Here is a 19,378-nt window from a genome sequence, read left to right as displayed (position 1 = left end):
AAACTAAATAATATATTTTCCTATTCACAAATAAAATAAAGTTTAATCAAAATATAAAAGATCTTCGAGCTAGCTCCTGAAGGACATGGAGACCACCAAGTTCACTAAGGTTGGCGCCAAACTTGGGCTGGGCCAAGTTTGGCGCCACTTTAACCACATGCAATACTCACTTTTTCTTTATCTTGGCGCCAAACTTGGAGAATCCCAAGTTTGGCGCCACCAAGACAGCATGAAATTGGAGTTTTGACGTTCGTGTTGCCAAACTTGGAGAATCCCGAGTTTGGCGCCACCAAGGCAGTGATTCCAGAAGAAAAGTATAAACTATTATATCTCGTTGGAAAGTTATAGAAGTTAGCATTCCAATGCCGTTGGAACCGTGTCAATTGAATCTCTGTAACTCATGTTATGTTCATTGGAGTACAAGGAGGTTAGGGTTGACAATATCATCCACTTTCTTCCTTTTCTTCTACACGAACTCTGTCAAATCCGTCCGAATGCTACCTGAAATAAATCAAATTGCACACGACTCAAAGTAGCATTTGTAGTGGCTCAAAAATACTTAAATCTTGATTAAACTTAGCAAATTCGAATGTAAATTCACTAGGAAAAGATAGGAAAGATGCTCACGCATCACTCCCTCTCGATGGTTACCATCCCAATATCCATATCTTCCTCATATCTCTTTCTACTCTTTCCATTTCTCACTCTTTCCCTTTGCTCCCCATTATTTCCATTCTACAAGCACTGATTTGCCTTCTACCTGCTGCGCATTTCGCTCTACTTTCTTTTGATCCAACATTTCTTTCCACTTCTTTACTGGTACGCGAACCTCTGGCACTCATTTTGTTTATTTCAATGCTTTTTGTTGTCGTCCGTTGTTGTGTGTTGTATTTGCTGCATTTTGTTTCTATTTGACTTCTGCTTTGCCTGAATTGGACTCGCCACTTTTAGTTAGTTCTTAGGGGGGTACCATATGTGTTTTCTTTCCTGGATTTAGGCCCTGAACTAATGCAAAATAGCATAGAGTAGTGATATAGTAGAACATAGTTCCATTTTTCAATTCCTCCAAGTTTCTGACTTCCCGTGTTGACTTAAGTGGTGCCCCTACTGTAGGCATGACACAGCAACTCGCAGCACAAAACCCTGTAGATCATTATGCTTGGGTTACCACCGACATGACGAGCACATCCTCTAAGATAACCCAGGAGGAATTACAAGAATTCCGTAATTCCGGGGCATTGTGTGGCAGTGGACCAGAGGACCTTGAACTACAATGTGTTCGTCCCGGGAGCCGAGAAACGCATTTGTCAATTAAACTTGTTGTCTCCCCGGGTTTCTGACTAGATGTGGGTATACAATCCCATGTTTTCACCAAATTGGGAATTCGTCTCCCCTTCTCACCTTTCGTCATGGCCCTTTTAAACCGATCTGACGTCTCCCTGTCACAACTTCACCCAAACAGCTGGGCTGACATTCACTACTTTGAGATGGTATGTGAATACCGAGAGCTCTCAACCTCCGTCAATGTTTTCTTTTATTTCTTTTTACTCACAAACCCCTCCCGGGAAGGAAAGCACAAAATGGGATACCTCTCCTTTCGAGATGTACAAAACCGACGGATTTTTGGCCTCTTCAAAGATTATTCCATGGCTTCAAAGAAACCTATTTTAAAGTGAGGCCGGCTCAGGGCCGCTATCCTTTCTGGCTCACCCTTGAGGGTGAAAGGCAAATACTGACCTATTGGAGTTTTGGCACTGGCCCTAATTACTTGATCAAGATTACCTATGAGGGGCTAGGTCGGGAGAACCAACAAATCACTGACATTTTATTAGCAATTTTTGGTTCAAAGAATCTTAATCCTCACTTGTTAATAGGCGACCGAGAATCTGGTCGTGAGTGTGTAGGTAAGATTTTCAGTCTTCTGGGCTTCTGGGCTTTTGGGCTTCTGGGCCAGAGCTTTCCCCCCAATGTGGTGGCCGCAACATCCTTCATGGACTTCACTTAGGATGTAGTTCATCTAGTCGGGGCGTAGGCACTTCAGTAGGGGCTGATTAAGTCTTCTCTTGTATAGCTACCCCTGTATTACTGCATACTTAGTAGCCTCTCTTCTTATTGCTTTGGCCTCCTTTTCATTTTTAGGGAGTGTTCCTTCTTTGAGAAAAATATTGGATCGGGCTGATCCAAGAGGAGAGGTCCAGAATTTGGGTCAAACAAAGGGTCACCGATGGCTCCTTCACCAAGTCTTGGATAAGAGATCGATTTTCTACTCCGGATTTGTGCTCATTGGTTTTGACAAAAGGTCTGCGCTGGCATTTCTTTTCCTAGGCACATGTTGGACCACTACCTCCTCAAAATCCTTACACAGCTGCTTTGCATTTTCCAAATACTTTTGCGACAGTGGGTCCCTGGCTTGATAGGTCCCGTTCACTTGTGAAGTCACGACCTGAGAGTCATTGTTGATCTCGAGCTTTGTTACTCTGACCTCCTTGGCCAAAGTTAAGCCGCCTATCAGGGCCTCATACTCTACTTGATTGTTTAAAATCGGGTATTCAAACTTGATAGATTGCTCATAAGTCATTCCTTCGGAGCTTTCTAAAATGATCCTAGCTCCTCTGAATGCTTGGTTAGATGCTCCGTCAATATGGAGTTTCCACCGTGTGTCTGGGTCCTCGGGAACATCTCCGATCACTTCAACCAAGAAATCAACCAACGCTTGCACCTTGATTGCATGCCAAGGTTCGTACTAGATGTCATATTGAGACAATTCAATCGTCCAGGGCATCATACGCCCCGCCAGGTCAGGTTTTTGTAGGATCTGCCAAATTGCCTAGTCAGTTTTCAGGGTAATCGAGTGCCCTTGAAAGTATTGTCTTAGCCTTCGAGGGGAGATTAGCAGAGCGTAAGCTAACTTCTCCAGCCTAGTGTATCTTAGCTTTGCCTCCTGGAGTACCTTGCTTATGAAGTGCACGGATTGCTGGATCTTATCTTCCTTCCGAATCAGAGCGGCCGCCATGGCCTCCTCTGTCACTACAAGATAGAGATATAGGGTTCCCCCTCCTTTGGCTTACTGAGTATTGGTGGTTCTGACAAAATCCTCTTAAAGTGATTAAAAGCTTCTTCACAAGTTGGGGTCCACTCGAAGGCCATCCCCTTTTCATTAGGTTGAAGAAGGATAGCACCTTTGTTGCCAACGCGCCGAGGAACCGTGACAAAGTCGTTAGCCTCCTTGCTAGCTAGCCTTTGAACGTCCTTCACATAACCAGGACTTGTCATTCAGAGAATGGCTTCACACTTATCCGGATTAGCCTCTACTCCTCTCTGTGTGATCATGAATCCTAGGAACTTTCTCGCTTCCATGGCGAACGCGCACTTTAGAGGGGTTCAGCCCCATATTGCATTTCCAAAGTGAGCTGAAAATGGGTGTTGGGTGTCGGGTCAAATGATAGGTCGAATGGGTGTCGGGTGGTGAGCAACGAGTTGAGATGAGGGGATGTCTGGACCTGAGTGCGAGCTCCACGAGGAGAGGTGTTGTCCTGATCGTCGGTGGGTCGGCGGGTGAGGCCACCTGTAAGGACACTCCGATGCTAAAGTAAGCGTCCGTACGATGAGACGGCTAATTAAGGTAAAGGTGACGTACTTCTAGAGAGGAGTAGGTCCCTCCTCATTTATACCTTGAACTCAGGTGGGTCTTTTGCCTTGGGACTGTATGTTTGAAAGCTTCTGCCAGCTATCCAGGTCTTCATTAGGGAGTGAGTTGACGCGCGAGTCACCTTAGTGTATGGGTCGAGGGCCCGCCGGATTAGTAGTCCGTAGGATGAACCCCCAACCCTTATTGAGTTGGGCCGGAACATAATTATATTACTTTATCTTCGTTCTTTTTCAAGTAGTTATTTTTTTATTATTTTATCCTTTTTAGTTATATTTAAATACTATAGTACAAAAAAGACTATTTGATGATATGCAACTCTGTATACCATGTTTCAATAACTAAAAATAACATCTATTTTTCTTTATTTTATTTTTATGAATCTCCACACCTTGCATTTTCAATATTATTATTATTATAACGTAACTTAATGATAATAAAAATATAAATTGTTAAAAAAGAAAAAAAGTGATATATAAATGATAAAGATATATTATAATTAATGAACATGATTAGACAAAAAATTAAATAAAAACTAAAAAAAATTGTTAAGACATCATAAATTTATCACCTAATACATAATAAACCAATTATTTAGCAAAATATGAAAAAGAACAGTGGTCTCTTAATAAATAATTATGCAAAATATTAACAAGAATAGAAAAAAAAGAGTAAAATAGACATAAGATTATATAAGAAATGATAAAAAAAATATGATATGGATGTTTATTTATATAATAAATATAAATAAAATTGAGTATAAAAAGAGATAATAAATTATATTTTATTGTTTAATATACACATTAAAATGAAATTACGTTAAATAGATAATTTAATATACACATATTTTATTGATCAATATACAACTATTTTTTTTAATAGAATTAGTTAATTTAATGTAATAGTATAAATATAGTTATATATATGTATGTTTTTTTTATACGATAATACTAAGGAAACAATATCTAAAGTTATCTTATATAATATAACATTTATAATTTCATTTTCATACACATAAAATGTATAATTATATATTTATTACATCTAAAATTATATAATTATTCTAACGATAATTAATAAATATTAAATAAGATAATTTTAAATTATTTAACCTAATTTTTTATTATTTTTCAAAAATTATTATTTTTATACTGCTGCGTGCAAACTAAATTTATAGTTAGCATGACAAATTTATAAAATTTAAGTGTCATTTACTAACTATATTGAGAAAAATTAGAAATTATCATAATTTATTATTATTAGCCATTATTTAGTTATTAACTCAATTCTTTTAGTTTAATTTACTTAATTTACTAACAAAAATATTAGATGATTATCAAAATTTATTATTTTAAATTTTTAGACCACCAGTTAATCTTCAATATTTAAAAGTAAGTGAGTTCTAACCAACCCTTTTAAACAAAAAGTTTATTACCCTCTATAACATATATTTTATTGTTATTAGAGGAATTTAATTGAGTCGTCATAGTTATTATTCACCATCTTTTTAACTTAAATTTGGATATCAAATTATGCAATTAGAATAAAATAATTTCTACAACTTACAAGAGCTTTTAACAAAATTTCATTGTACAATTTCATCATTTTTTTCAAACTATCCAATCCCTTAATCTTTTCCAGGAAAAAAAATGAAAGGAGAGAATTAAATAATCAAATATTCTTTGGTCACATTTGTATGATTAATAATCCTTTTAATTATTTACTAATATCTGCAAAGTATCATTGAAGCCATAAGTTTCACTGTGAATGAAGAACTCTTGACCCAAAAAAAACTCACTATCTAGAATTTGTTTTTCAGTCGTAATATTTATCCAATTATTTGCGGTTAAAATTTTGTGATTATCTCGCGTGCTAATCTAATTTAAACCCACATTGATCTGTTTGAATTAAAATTTTGTGTAATCAACGCAGAAGTTTTCCGTAGAGTAGATTATTAGTATGTATTGTTTAAGTTGTTAAATGGTTAATCCCCAGCAAAAAATGAAGTCAATAATCATTATGAAAAAGTATAGGTCTAATGAGAAACAATGTGAACAATAGATATGTCGGATGTTCAATTCAATTGGTATGGGATTATTATGTTCATTATTTTTAATTGGATAATTTTTTTTATTCCATTTACTTATAATGACTGGATGTTTAATTCACTAGATGTGCAGATGATTATTTTAATATTAAGGCTTAGGAGGTAATTTGAGAGTGAAATATTTTTTTACTTTATTGGGTCAATTCTAGAGTCTATTGTTCACATTATTTACAAAAATCATTGTCTACCTAACAAAACCCTTTTATTATAGAATTTGGATCCTCTAAATTTTAAATTTTACTTTAGAGGGTTAAGTGTGATCTCTTATCCTTGAATTATTTCTCTCTCATATCTATGAAATAAATAATGAGAGATCACACTTTACCCTCTAAAATAAAATTCAAAATTTAAAAAATTCAAATCATTATAGATAGCTATGTAATTATCTAAACTCTAGTTAAAAAGATGGTTAACATTAAGTATGATAATAATCAAATTTCTCTAATAATCATAAAATATATCATAGAGAGTAACATACCCCTTATTTGAGAGAGATAGTTAAAATTTATTTTAAAAGTACGAGATAAAATATGTTGTTGGATTCTTAAACTAAAAAAATGGAGTTAATAGTTAAGTAATAATCTTTTAACATTTTTTTGAATACAACAACACACCTTATTTTTTTATTTTTTTTTTACTAAAGATAAAGAAATTTGAACTCACGACCTCTTAAATAAGTATAAAAAAAATTATGCCATTTAAGTTATAATTCATTAGTAATAACATATCTTATTTTATACTTTTAAATATTAATAATTAATTCTAAAAATAATAAATTCTAATGATTCTCTAACCTTTCTCAGTTATAATAGAACTATTTTGGTATCTAGCATGTTTTCCACACACATATGCATGTCTCGGTATACGGTAATGCATGACATATTCCATTGCATCATCAGCATCTACCAATCAATAAGCTTAAAAACACGTACATCAGTACATCACCATACTCCTATAAATCTATGGATCGGAATTGGAAACATGATGCACTACTCCACATAACCTTGATTGAGATAGATGGGTGAGGTGGGAGGTGTAGATGAGATAGAGTCTTTGAGAATTGAGTTGGCAGAGATTGGAAGGAGCATAAGGTCCTCATTCAGAAGCCATGCTTCCAGTTTCAGGTCTGCCATCGATGTTGATAACAATGAAGGCCATCATGCATTACAATGGACTCAAATCCAGAGGCTTCCCACTTTTGAGAGGATCACTTCAGCTTTGTTCGATGTCAACAAGCTTGGTGCTCAAGAAAGGCATTTGTTCATCGAGAAGCTTCTTGAGCACATCGAGAATGACAATCTTCGATTGTTGCAGAAACTCAGGAACAGAATTGACAAGTAATTAATCTTTCTTGCTTTCTTTTTTTATTTTGTTTGTTTTTTAAGTCAGCACATTATTATTGAGTTCTATCAGTTTTTTTCTTGCTTGGAGAATGCATGATAACCAAATGAAGACATCAGTGACTTTATCTTTCATATGATTTTGTTTTATATAGCTAGAATTATAACTTCAAATTTGCATAACTAGTTTACAAGAAGGGTATAGCCTAGCTCAGCTATGTTGGAAAGAAGAAAAAGATTGATATAATATTTAATATAAATATGAAAAATATCATAGAGTTAGTATAATTTATTATTTTTGTCCAACAATTAATTATTGATTAAATATGTGCACTAAAAATATGTTATTAGATTATTAGATTAAAGAAATTAGATTAATAATAAAAAATAATGATAAAAAATAATAAATTATGTTAATTCTTTAATATTTTCTTATAAATATATAGATTATAATAAAAAAGGGGATAGATTTTGTTGTGCTTGACCCTTAACCATTATTAGTCAACTCTCCACTTCTTTTGATTAAAAGTGTTAGTCTCTTAATAATCAGAATTATATGGATGAGTAATGTTTTGTCTATTGATTAATTTTGTTGTAACCTAATAAATCCAATAGTTGACTCATTTGTCACTTGAACATGTGGACCACCTAATTTATAACATTCTATAGAATTTCCTCCTATAAATTTATCCATACATTTAAAATAAAAACATTTAAAAAGGCCAAATTTTAAAAAATCTTATAAGATACTTTTTAAAATATCTTCTCTTTATCTCTTGATTTTGAATTTTTTTTATAAGATATTTTTCAAAAAATCTTTTTTCGAAAAACTACACTAATAAAAAATAAAGTCGACTAGGGGCGTATATAGTCCAATCAATTCAAAAATTTCGCTCAGATTCGAACACTTTTACTTTCGGAGCTAATTTGGTATAATTTTACTGAGTTTAGAATTAGATAAGAGTCTTAAAAACACATCTGGTCATTATTTAGAGTCGGATCCGGATCAGAATTAAGACGAACTTAGCTTCAGCCACCCCATGTGTATCCTAAAGAGACTAAAAAAGGTAATATATGTTTTAAATTAATTCTAATATTATATTATATTAATTATAAGCTTATTGTTTTATTTTTAATCACACCTGTTGAATTAAAAAATAAATTAAAGAAACATGAAATTAGAATTTATGGATAAATCCAAGTTCAAATATGGATATCAACTTTTCGATAACAAGTATATTTCTTCTTTTTTATAAATAAGTGCATCATAACTTTTTGATAAAAAATTTATCAAGATTTGAACATCATTGATTTAAACCTAATTTTAGTATGATCTGAAAATAATAAGATTTCATCGGATTTAAGAACGAATATGAGTCTTAAAAATAGACCGATCACTATTTAAGATTGGGTTCAAATAAAAATAAACCTAACTTCGTCCGACTCATATACACCTTTAGACTCGACAAAATACTGAAATAGTATCCGTCAAGTCAACTCATTTAACTAGTTTAAATAGACAGAATTTTTGTCACTAACTAACCTTTTTAATTTATTCGTTTTGAGAATTAATCTGTTTAAGTCTTTTTAACAGCTCATTTTCACATACCTAATTTTAAAGATAAAAGTGTGTTCGTTTAAGTCAGATAAACAAATTGGCCTAATATATTTAGTTTATTTTGACTACTCTAACTATATCCTGTACATATATGTAAATACGGTTAAAATAATATTAAAAAACCAATATTATAAAAGCTAATTTAAATCAAATACTATAATATGTTGGTTTTCAAAATTTTATGATTAGGTTAATATATTTTTATTTCATCTTTGGTTTGAAGAGTTGGTATTAAGTTACCCACTGTGGAAGTGAGGTACCAAAATCTTACTGTGGAAGCGGAGTGTCAGGTTGTTAAGGGCAAGCCGATACCTACTTTGTGGAACACCCTTAAGGGGTGGATCATTGTAAGTAACATCTCTAAATATATATAACTTCATTTTACACTTCATGCTTTTCTAACTTCTAACATTCTTTTCTTTTGGTGGGAAAAGGATGCATGTAAATTGTTAATCCTACGATCTCAAAAATCCCGGATAAGTATAATCAAAGATGCCAATGGCATCATTAAGCCTGGAAGGTATGTTTATTGCTTACAAAGTTAAGTAGTGCCAGTGAACTTTGATAATCAGTATTCAGTAACATAAATCATAACATGATCGTACTAGTGCTTTGTTTTCAATGCTTGATTCTCTTACAGGATGGCCTTATTGCTTGGCCCTCCAGGAAGTGGTAAAACAACACTATTGTTGGCTCTGGCAGGGAGACTTGACCATTCTCTCAAGGTTTTCTATCTCTAGGCTTTTTTCTTGACTAATTTTCTCTATAATAATTGCCTAATTGTTGTTTGAAAGTGGCATGTGCTTGCCATATTGAATCTTTCAAGCATTGCTTCATTAATTTGTCATAGCATTTTTTTTGTCTGCTAATATATAGTACCACAAAGGAATGAATTATGAATGAGGTGGAATGAAGCTCAATAGTTGACAGTTTCTATTTAATTTATTTGACATTTCAAAATGTGATAACTTGTTTAAATTAAAATGGATCTTTTGCATGCTTGTTCTATTTTCACATGCATTCTATGTGTTTTTTAATAGGTAAAAGGGGAAATTTCTTACAATGGACACCCACTAGAAGAATTCATTCCTCAAAAATCCTCAGCTTATGTAAGCCAATATGATCTACATATTCCAGAGATGACAGTTAAGGAAACACTTGATTTCTCGGCACGTTGTCAGGGTGTAGGAATCAAAGATGGTAGGTAACTAAATTTCCAAAAGAAAAAAGAAAAACATGTTTAGTTAAACTGGCTTGAGTGATCTTTTGTTTTCCTTGTATGAAAGAGCTTCTGAAGGAAGTAAGCAGAAGAGAGAAAGAAGCAGGAATAATGCCAGACCGTGATTTGGATGCATATATGAAGGTACAACACCCCACATCTTTAATTTTTCCACCTCCAAATCTTGTTGGAGAAGATAGTCTGACTGAAAAATTTTTCATTACAGGCGACATCAGTGAAGGGATTGAAGAGCACTCTTCAGACAGACTACATTTTAAAGGTGGCATACAATTTTTCTCCATGGATTTAGAGTTTTAGTAGCTCATATCTTGATAATTTGTTGCTGGTTTTTTGACTAATTGACTATTAAAATGCCTTACAGATCCTTGGTCTCGATGTCTGTGCCGACACATTGGTTGGAGATCCTATAAGAAGAGGCGTATCTGGTGGTCAAAAGAAAAGGTTAACAACAGGTATCGGTAGTATACTCTATTGCAATCATTTGATTATAACTTGATGTATGAAGTGGACATGATCCTGACTTTGGTGCATGATGAAGGAGAAATGATGGTTGGACCAACAAGAGCTCTCTTTATGGATGAAATATCCAATGGCTTAGACAGTTCCACTACTTTCCAAATAATCTCCTGTCTCCAGCATATGGTGCATATCACAGATGCAACTGCTTTGATTTCGCTTCTTCAGCCAGCACCAGAGACCTTTGATCTCTTTGATGACATTGTCCTAATGGCAGAAGGGAAAATCGTGTACCACGGTCCACGTGATTGTGTAGTTGAGTTCTTTGAGGACTGTGGGTTCCAGTGTCCACCACGAAAAGGCACTGCTGACTTTCTTCAAGAGGTATATAAGTTAAGTTTAATCTTAATTGTATTTTCCTTTATAATTTCATAATGATTTGAAATGTTTGTTAAAACCAGGTTATCTCTAGAAACGATCAAGCACAGTATTGGAGCAGAGCAGAAGAACCTTACATCTATGTTACTACTGAACAGTTCATTGAGAAGTTTAAGCATAGTTCATTTGGCAAAAAGATGGAGGAGGAGATCTCAAAGCCATTTGACAAGTCTCAGAGCCATAAGAATGCTCTCGCCTTTAGAAAATACTCATTAACAAAGTGGGAATTGTTTAAGGCTTGCATAATGAGGGAGTTTCTTCTGATGAAAAGGAATTCTTTTGTCTATGTATTCAAGTCAACGCAGCTTGTGATTGTTGCATCTATAGGAATGTCTGTTTTCATTCGGACACGAATGTCTGTTGATGCGCTTCATGGGAATTATTTCATGGGGTCGTTATTCTATTCACTCATCATACTTTTCAGTGATGCATACCCAGAACTTTCTATGACAATATCAAGACTTTCAGTGTTCTACAAACAGAAAGAGTTGTGCTTTTATCCTGCTTGGGCCTATTCAATCCCTTCAGCTGTTCTCAAGATTCCACTTTCATTGTTGGAATCTTTCATTTGGACTGCACTTACTTATTATGTTATTGGTTACAGCCCTGAGATTGGCAGGTTGGTACACAATAGAAAGCTAATTTTATTCTTCAATTTCTTGCATTATTGTAACAACGTTTCAACTAGTGTTCAAATTTTTCTTTCAGGTTCTTTCGCCATTTCCTCCTCCTATTCACTTTTCACATGTCATCAATATCGATGTTCCGATTTGTTGCCTCAGTTTTCCAAAATGTGGCTGCTGCTATGACAGCTGGAACTCTGACCATACTATATGCTTTACTATTTGGTGGCTTCATTCTCCCAAAGCGTGAGAATCTAGGACTCTTGAATTTTGAGCGGATATTTTTTGTTCAAATGATAATTCTTAGCTGCTTTTTTGTTCTAGCCTATATGCCATCTTGGTTGCGGTGGGGATTTTGGATTTCTCATTTGTCATATGGAGAGTTGGCTGTGATGGTAAATGAATTTCTTGCTCCTAGGTGGCAAAAGGTAATACTATATTGAAACTTAAGTTTGTATAAGTTTCTTTTGATAACAAATATTCCTCAACTTTATTGTCTAGAAAATGTGAGTCTGGTTTTGTTTTTCTTAATGAAGATGTCTGCAAACACAACATTGGGTCACCAAATAATGGAAAGTCGTGGTCTCAACTTTGATGGCTACTTTTACTGGATATCCGTTGGTGCCTTACTTGGGTTCACAGTTCTGTTTAACACAGCTTTTACGTTGGTCTTGTCTTTCTTCAAGGGTAAGTTACTTTCTCGTAGCTTATTTGGGGCATGTTTCATGTTAACTATATTTTTATTCATTAAACTTCACTTTGGCATTCTACTCTTAGCTCCTTCACGTTCTTGCGCTCTTATATCTTCCGACAAGCATTCAGAGATACAAGGAAATCAAGAAAACAATGGTAACTTTGCCGGAAACAGCACTCCAGTTGAAAGTACAACAGAACCAGAAAAAGGTCAGCACTCAGGAGGAATGGTTCTGCCTTTCCAGCCACTAACATTAGCATTCCGTGATGTGCAGTACTATGTTGACCCTCCTATGGTACTCTTCATGATTGAGTTCCACTTAGTTGTTACTTACAAAATAAGTTACATTTGTCTCCATGGACATGGTTGTATAATCACATCATTTTGAGTGTAGGAAATGAGAAACCAAGGATTTTGTAAGAAGCAGCTTCAGCTTCTTTGTGATGTTACAGGTTCATTGAGACCAGGCATCTTAACATCCCTGATGGGAGTCAGTGGCGCGGGGAAAACAACTTTATTGGATGTTCTTTGTGGAAGAAAAACTGGAGGTACTATAGAAGGGGATGTTAGAATTGGTGGCTATCCAAAGGTTCAAGAAACATTTGCAAGGATCTCAGGTTACTGCGAACAAAATGACATTCATTCTCCAAATATAACAGTAGAAGAATCCGTGATGTTTTCTGCTTGGCTTCGGCTTCCTCCTCAGATTGATGCAAAAACTAAATCTGTACAAGTTTCTTCTTAAAGCAGCATAATATTTCTGTGACATTGAACTTGTTTATTGGATTGGATTTCATTCATTTCCTCTAATAATCATTTCTCAGGAATTTGTAAAGGAAGTCCTTCATACTATTGAGCTCGATGGGATCAAAGATTCCTTAGTAGGCTTGCCAAATGTTAGTGGATTGTCAACCGAGCAAAGAAAACGGCTGACCATAGCCGTTGAGCTTGTTGCTAATCCTTCAATCATATTTATGGATGAACCAACTTCGGGTTTAGATGCAAGGTCAGCTGCAGTTGTTATGAGAGCAGTGAAGAATGTTGTTAGAACAGGAAGAACTGTCACATGCACCATTCACCAGCCTAGTATTGATATATTTGAGTCATTTGATGAGGTATGCTGACCCTTATGTATGTTTCGAATTGTTTTCTAATCATATTACTGTGTGTTGAAATATCATAAAAGGCTCGATTAGTACTCTTGGTTTTAGCAATATCTCTGACAGATATTTCTATTGTTAATGAAGCTGTGTGTTTTCAATATTCTCCTAGCAATTTAGCATGAAAGATGCCACAGTATATAGTTTTGATATCTTTCAAAGTAGGTATGTTGTAGATTCATGAATGTACTAATTTAAGGTTCTTGTCTTCTGTTACCTTAAGCTAATTCTCATGAAAACTGGAGGATGCATAATCTACTCCGGCCCACTCGGACAGAACTCAAGTCAGGTTATTGAATACTTCGAGGTCAGTTTGATCTTACTCTTCAGGAAAGAAGTTATGGATTGCAAAATCTTGTTTTACATTCTTGCAACTTGTTTTCGTACAGAGTATACCAGGGGTGCCAAAGATTAAAGACAACTATAATCCATCGACATGGATGCTAGAGGTAACTTCAGGTTCTGCAGAAGTTGAGCTCGGAGTAGATTTTGCCCAAATTTATAGGGAGTCGACTTTATATAAGTAAGTTATTCAAATAATTTTGTTATGTGCAACTAATTGAGACTTGAGAGTATCATTTTACTTCCTAGTACAAATAAAATTGCAGTAATATATAAATGATTAGCATCAACATATTAGTGAATAATTTGACTTTTTTAAAAAAAATTCGAAAACTGTCTTGGAGAAAACTACTTTTTATATGTTTTTTCTCTTTTGAGAATTCTTATTCATGTGAGTGCAGGCAGAACAAAGAGTTAGTTGAACAATTAAGTTCACCAGCTCCTGGTTCCAAAGACTTGCATTTTCCTTCTCATTTCCCACAAAATGGTTGGGAACAGTTTAAAGCATGCTTATGGAAACAACATTTGTCATACTGGAGAAGCCCTTCATACAACTTGATGCGCATAATTTTTGTAATTGCTGCATCCCTTCTGTTTGGGGCAGTATTCTGGAAGAAAGGAAAGAACATGTTAGTGAGCATAATTCTACTTAATATATTTTCCTAATAGATCATGTTTTCTTCTTTCTCAAAAACAGATTTCTGCTATCAGCATTCTTTAGATATTTGGTGTATTTATTTAGGAACTGATTTTGATGCAATATTAGTGGTAAAAAGTTTACTTCATTTCTGCTTGTTTCCTTTACAGAGACAACCAGCAGGACTTGTTCAATGTATTTAGTTCAATGTTCATTGCTGTTTTCATCTTTGGGATAAATAACTGCTCATCAGTTTTGCCGCTCGTGGCAACAGAGCGCACCGTTTTGTATCGCGAAAAATTTGCTGGAATGTACTCTCCGTGGGCCTATTCATTTGCACAGGTTCACCATTCATGTTCTGTTCATTTTCCTTTCTTAATTGGAAAAAGACGTTGACACCATAAACCATTTTTCCATTTTTTTCATGTGTTGTAGGTGATAATTGAGGTTCCCTATTTGTTGACTCAAGCTGTTCTATATATCATAATCACATACCCTATGATTGGGTACCATTGGTCTGTATACAAAATATTTTGGTCATTGTACAGCATGTTCTGCAACCTGCTATACTTCAATTACCTAGGAATGTTCATTGTTTCAATCTCACCAAATGTTCAAGTTGCTTCCATTGTGTGTTCTTCTGCTTACACCATGCTCAATTTGTTTTCTGGCTACATTGTGCCACGTCTGGTAAGTTTTATTCGAACCGAGACCTCTTGGTTTGAGTATAAGATGCTTACCATTTTGACTAATCTCATATTTGTTACAATTAGTCAATTTTACATATTTAATAAATAAAATGGTAGATTATTAGTACCTCTTGTGATTGTTGCTTTCCTCATTGCAGCAAATTCCAAAGTGGTGGATTTGGATGTATTATCTATGCCCAACATCGTGGGCACTGAATGGGTTGCTTACTTCACAATATGGAGATATAAACAAAGTGATATCAGTAACAATATTTAAAGATGCAGAAACCAAAACAATTGCTGAATTTTTAAGAGACTACTATGGTTTTCACCATGATTTGTTAGGTGTAACTGGTCTACTTCTCATTGTATTCCCTGTTATATCTGCCCTTCTATTTGCATACTGCATTGGACACCTCAACTTCTTGAGGAGGTAAAATCGTTTTGTAGAGTGCCCTGTAGAACATATGTCACAATATGTAAATCATTTGATCAATAAAATTTTATTCTTGTATTTTTGACTTTCTGTACAATATTTGTTAAGGGTATCTTTTGATATGCTTTCCCTATTGTTTGCTCCGACCACAACATAAACTGATTATAAAATTTTATTTGGTTTTTTATTTAATTGATGTATTTTTAAAATTTTTGTATATTTATTTATAATTTTATATATTATTTTAATATAATTTTATTATTTGAGTTAAACTTCTAAATCAATAAATCAGTAATTAGAGCAATTTAATAACCGATTTGATTTTCATAACCTTAATATTATCTAATGAGTAACTAAATTAAGATAACATTATGATTCTTATTATTTATTGTAACTTTTCTCAAAGTCTGGTATTTGTAAACCCATTTATATTCTGAGCATAACATTATAAAATTTAGATTCTAGTCGCTAACCATTTTTATTTATATAATAAATTATACCCATATTTAATATAATGATATAATATATTTATTTTGAATTAAATATATATTAAAAATTAAAATATATAAAATATATTTTTTTTAAAAATAGAAAACTTAGCATAATAAAAAATTAAGAATGGAACTTATTACAAATTGAAGAAATAAAAAGAAACAAGCAAAGACACAAATAAAGACAAACTAAGAGTTAATAGTTAAAATAGTCCCTGAAAGATATCTCGATCTCCATTTTCATCCCTGAAAGAATAAATTAACCGAATTCGTCCCCAAAAGATAACTAACTTGGTCTAGGGATGTCAACGGGGCAGGAAGGGGGCGGGAGATGCCTCCCTGCTCCCCATCCCCGCCCCCAGGTTTACTCCCCGTTCTCGTCCCCATTCCCCATAGGGCCCCATTTTTTGCGGAGACCCCATTTCCCATCTCTCTGATAGTTCTAAATGACAAGATAGTGACTTCTTACAAAATAATGCAGTGGGAGACGCCACGGCGAGTCAGAGCACAGAGCAGTGGATGAGATGGGGGACGTGACAGTAGAGAGGAAAATAGACACGACGACAGAGTTATGGAAAGGAACGTCATGAATATAGAGAACGACGCGGTGAGGGTGATGGAACGGTGAAGGGTGACAATGCTATGAGACAAGAGAGTAGCGAGGGAGTAGCTGCAGAGAGGTTGGATGGAGTATGGACGACGCTAGGGATCTATGAATTGAAGAAGGGTTATGCAAATGAGGATTAGGAATTATGGCATGTGAAATGACTAAAAAACATATATGAGAAATAAACTATTAAGGACAATTAAATAAATTTATAAATTTCGGGGATTAGCGGGGATGGGGCAGGGATTCCCGCTCGGGTCTCCGTGCCTGTCTCGGGGAAATTTTGTCCCCCGTCCCGATCCCCACAGGAAAAATTCTCCACAATCGGATCCCTATTCGGGGCAGTCCCGCAGGGATCCCCCGTCTCGGGGAGTTTTGCCATCTTGGTCACGTTCATCCTTCCGTTAGTTTCTTTACTAACAGTGCTAATAGAGAATGACGTGGCAGTTACATTTTTTTTTTAGTTAAAACCTAAAACTAAGCAAGCCCAAACCCGGAAAAACGAACCCTAACCACTACCCGACCCGATTTCCTACTAAAACTCCCTCACTGATCGTCTTCTCCTGCTCTTTCATAGTGGAACATTATGCCAATCCTCCATAGCAATGGCTCTACCGCCACTGCCTCGGTTACGATTGGTCCTGGCGCCGCTGATGACTCTACTTTCGTTGCCTCCACCCATGTCTCTACTCCCGCTACCGATGCCTCTGCTCGCACTGCTGCTGCTGACGCCTCTGTTGCCACCGATGATGCTGGTGCGATCTCCGAAGTTGGCTCCCATCTCTGCTTCACTTCTGCTGTCACACTTACACAGTAGCTATGCTTCGAACTCCTCCATGCGAAGAAGGAAGAACGATGAGGCAAGTGTCTTGTGAAATACCCCAGATGGAGATGACACCATTGTCCTGACCGGAGACGACGGATTCGAATTGAAGCTACCCAAGAGGGTGGTGTGAGCTAATTCGAGAATCCAGATTTATTATCACTGCTTGTCTTGTTCTCTTCTGGTTCTGCCTAACCCCACTTCTTCGTCCATATATCCACTTCCCATTGATAAATCAAGAGAAGAGTGAGACAACTTCCCAATTGATGAAACAAAATTCTTGTTTTTGGCATCATTAATTTCACAATCCATTGTTGTGTTTGACCAAGCATCCATGAAAACCTTTTGTTTATCAAATTGGAAAGTTTTCATAGGAACTAGAACAGGGTTAATGGAAGTTTGAGAGCGCTTGTTGTGTTGTTGATGCACATTCCAAGCTTTAGAATAGACACACTAACAATGCTCTATGACTACTCTAATGGTTGCAGATGATATGGTGATCTTCTTCGTCTTGGTGATGGTAGATCATGGGTTAGGAAAGCAGAGAGTGAGAGTGAGAGTGAAAAAGAATTTCAGACTGTTTTAAGGGTAAAACGACGTCGTTTAATAAGTTGTGCTATTCCTTCACGTTTCAAGTTAGCAAACCGTTTACGGCAGTGTCAAGAAACTAACGGAAGGATGAACGTAACCAAATTGGTTATCTTTCGGGGACGAATTCGATTAATTTATTCTTTTGGAGACGAAAATAGAGATCGAGATATTTTGAGTTGAGGGACTATTTTGACTATTAACTCGACAAACTAAACTACTCAAACACCATACCCTATACACTATCATGTACTCTGAAGTCTAAAATATATAGAATACATTTGTTTTAAAATAAAAACGATAAATTAACAAATTAAAATACAATTATACTAATAATTTTTTATGTGTCTATTTTTTATTATTTTAAAATATAAATACAATTAAACTAATACTTTTTTTTGCTTAACTATTATATTATATTTACGTAGCATTATAAAACTTTATTTGGTTTTTTATTTTAATTTATGTATTTTTAAAATATTTGTATATTTATTTATAATTTTATATATTATTTTAATATAATTCAATTATTTCAAACCTCTAAATTAATAAATCAATAATTAAATCAGTTTAATGACCTATTTGACTTTCAAAATTTTGATGTTATCTAACTAAATTAAAATAAGGAAAAGTTTAAGGACCAGCAACTTTGTTAAATTCTGGCCAGCATGTAACCAGCAAAGAAAAGTGAGTCATTGGATGAAATCTCACACCAATCTCACACCATTAAAACCATTTATGACTATTTGATGGCTACAAATCACAAAAGTTATTACCCCCTAACATTCCTCTAATATTGTAACTCTTAATTATTTATTATAACTTTTGTCAAAATTTATTATTTGTAGACTCATTTATACAAGAAGGATAAATCTAGATTCTAGCATCTAGCCACTAACCATTTTTATGTTTGCACATCTAGCCACTTATTTACAACAATGCCCCAAGAACCCAAGAATACAATAGAGAATACAATACTCTTTAAAAGTTAACTTACTATCAAGAGTTATCAGATTAGTTAAATTTATTTAGAGTTATTCTCCACGTACAAGCGTTTTTCCATACAAGTTATATAAGTCATTTATATTCATGCATTTTTCACGTTTTTCTCCGGGCCCGTGCCTCTTTTTCTTCCTTTTCATAATTTTTCTCTTTCGTTATCGTCGTCATCAACATCACATCTTCCTCTTCCTTCTCTTCCTCCTTCTTTTTTCAATGAAATTTTTTCTCCTCTTTTCGTTTTCTCTTTCTCCTTCATCATCAGTTATCTCGTTGTTGAAGATAATAAATAATTCAGATTCAGATTGTCAATTGAACCATAACGAAATTGATTATTGTTTTGAATCTAAGGCTAAGGTGTGGTTCAATTTAGAAGAAAAAATATAGCATTAGAGGAAATATTTTTCTGCAGCAAATTTGGGTGTAGTACGAAGATATTTGGGT

General features: G+C 34.6%; 1 protein-coding gene across 4 annotated transcripts; it reads left to right on the top strand.

The window, feature by feature from the left end:
* The first annotated feature begins 8,898 nt into the window (after positions 1-8,898).
* LOC107612250 (pleiotropic drug resistance protein 3-like) lies at positions 8,899-15,517 on the top strand. Of its 4 annotated transcripts, none has more exons than XM_088501810.1 (21): positions 8,899-9,058; positions 9,146-9,231; positions 9,352-9,436; positions 9,752-9,911; positions 9,998-10,074; positions 10,157-10,210; positions 10,313-10,403; positions 10,490-10,791; positions 10,869-11,464; positions 11,554-11,714; positions 11,793-11,896; positions 12,005-12,155; positions 12,246-12,371; positions 12,615-12,889; positions 12,987-13,277; positions 13,546-13,629; positions 13,712-13,845; positions 14,066-14,293; positions 14,472-14,643; positions 14,737-14,991; positions 15,149-15,517. In XM_088501810.1, the coding sequence occupies exons 3-21, from the start codon at positions 9,353-9,355 to the stop codon at positions 15,425-15,427; spliced, it is 3,624 nt and encodes a 1,207-aa protein (XP_088357936.1). In that variant the 5' UTR covers positions 8,899-9,058; positions 9,146-9,231; position 9,352; the 3' UTR covers positions 15,428-15,517. The 4 variants fall into 4 exon arrangements, with proteins under 4 accessions (XP_088357936.1, XP_016169536.2, XP_088357937.1 ...); XM_016314050.3 differs by having other exon boundaries at positions 12,246-12,457; positions 12,557-12,889; XM_088501811.1 differs by lacking the exon at positions 14,066-14,293 and having other exon boundaries at positions 12,246-12,457; positions 12,557-12,889.
* Positions 15,518-19,378: the final 3,861 nt, after the last annotated feature.

This window comes from Arachis ipaensis, chromosome B1, assembly GCF_059453495.1.
Source record: "Arachis ipaensis isolate K30076 ecotype BB chromosome B1, ASM5945349v1, whole genome shotgun sequence".
Taxonomy (NCBI): domain Eukaryota; kingdom Viridiplantae; phylum Streptophyta; class Magnoliopsida; order Fabales; family Fabaceae; genus Arachis; species Arachis ipaensis.
This window is presented reverse-complemented; position numbering and strand designations above follow the sequence as displayed.

Excerpts from the sequence above, each read along its gene's own strand:
- LOC107612250 (XM_016314050.3), top strand. The coding sequence starts at position 9,353 with ATGGCCTTATTGCTTGGCCCTCCAGGAAGTGGTAAAACAACACTATTG. Across the intron at positions 9,912-9,997 it reads GGGTGTAGGAATCAAAGATG|AGCTTCTGAAGGAAGTAAGC; the intron begins GTAGGTAACTAA and ends CTTGTATGAAAG. Across the intron at positions 10,404-10,489 it reads AAAGAAAAGGTTAACAACAG|GAGAAATGATGGTTGGACCA; the intron begins GTATCGGTAGTA and ends TGCATGATGAAG.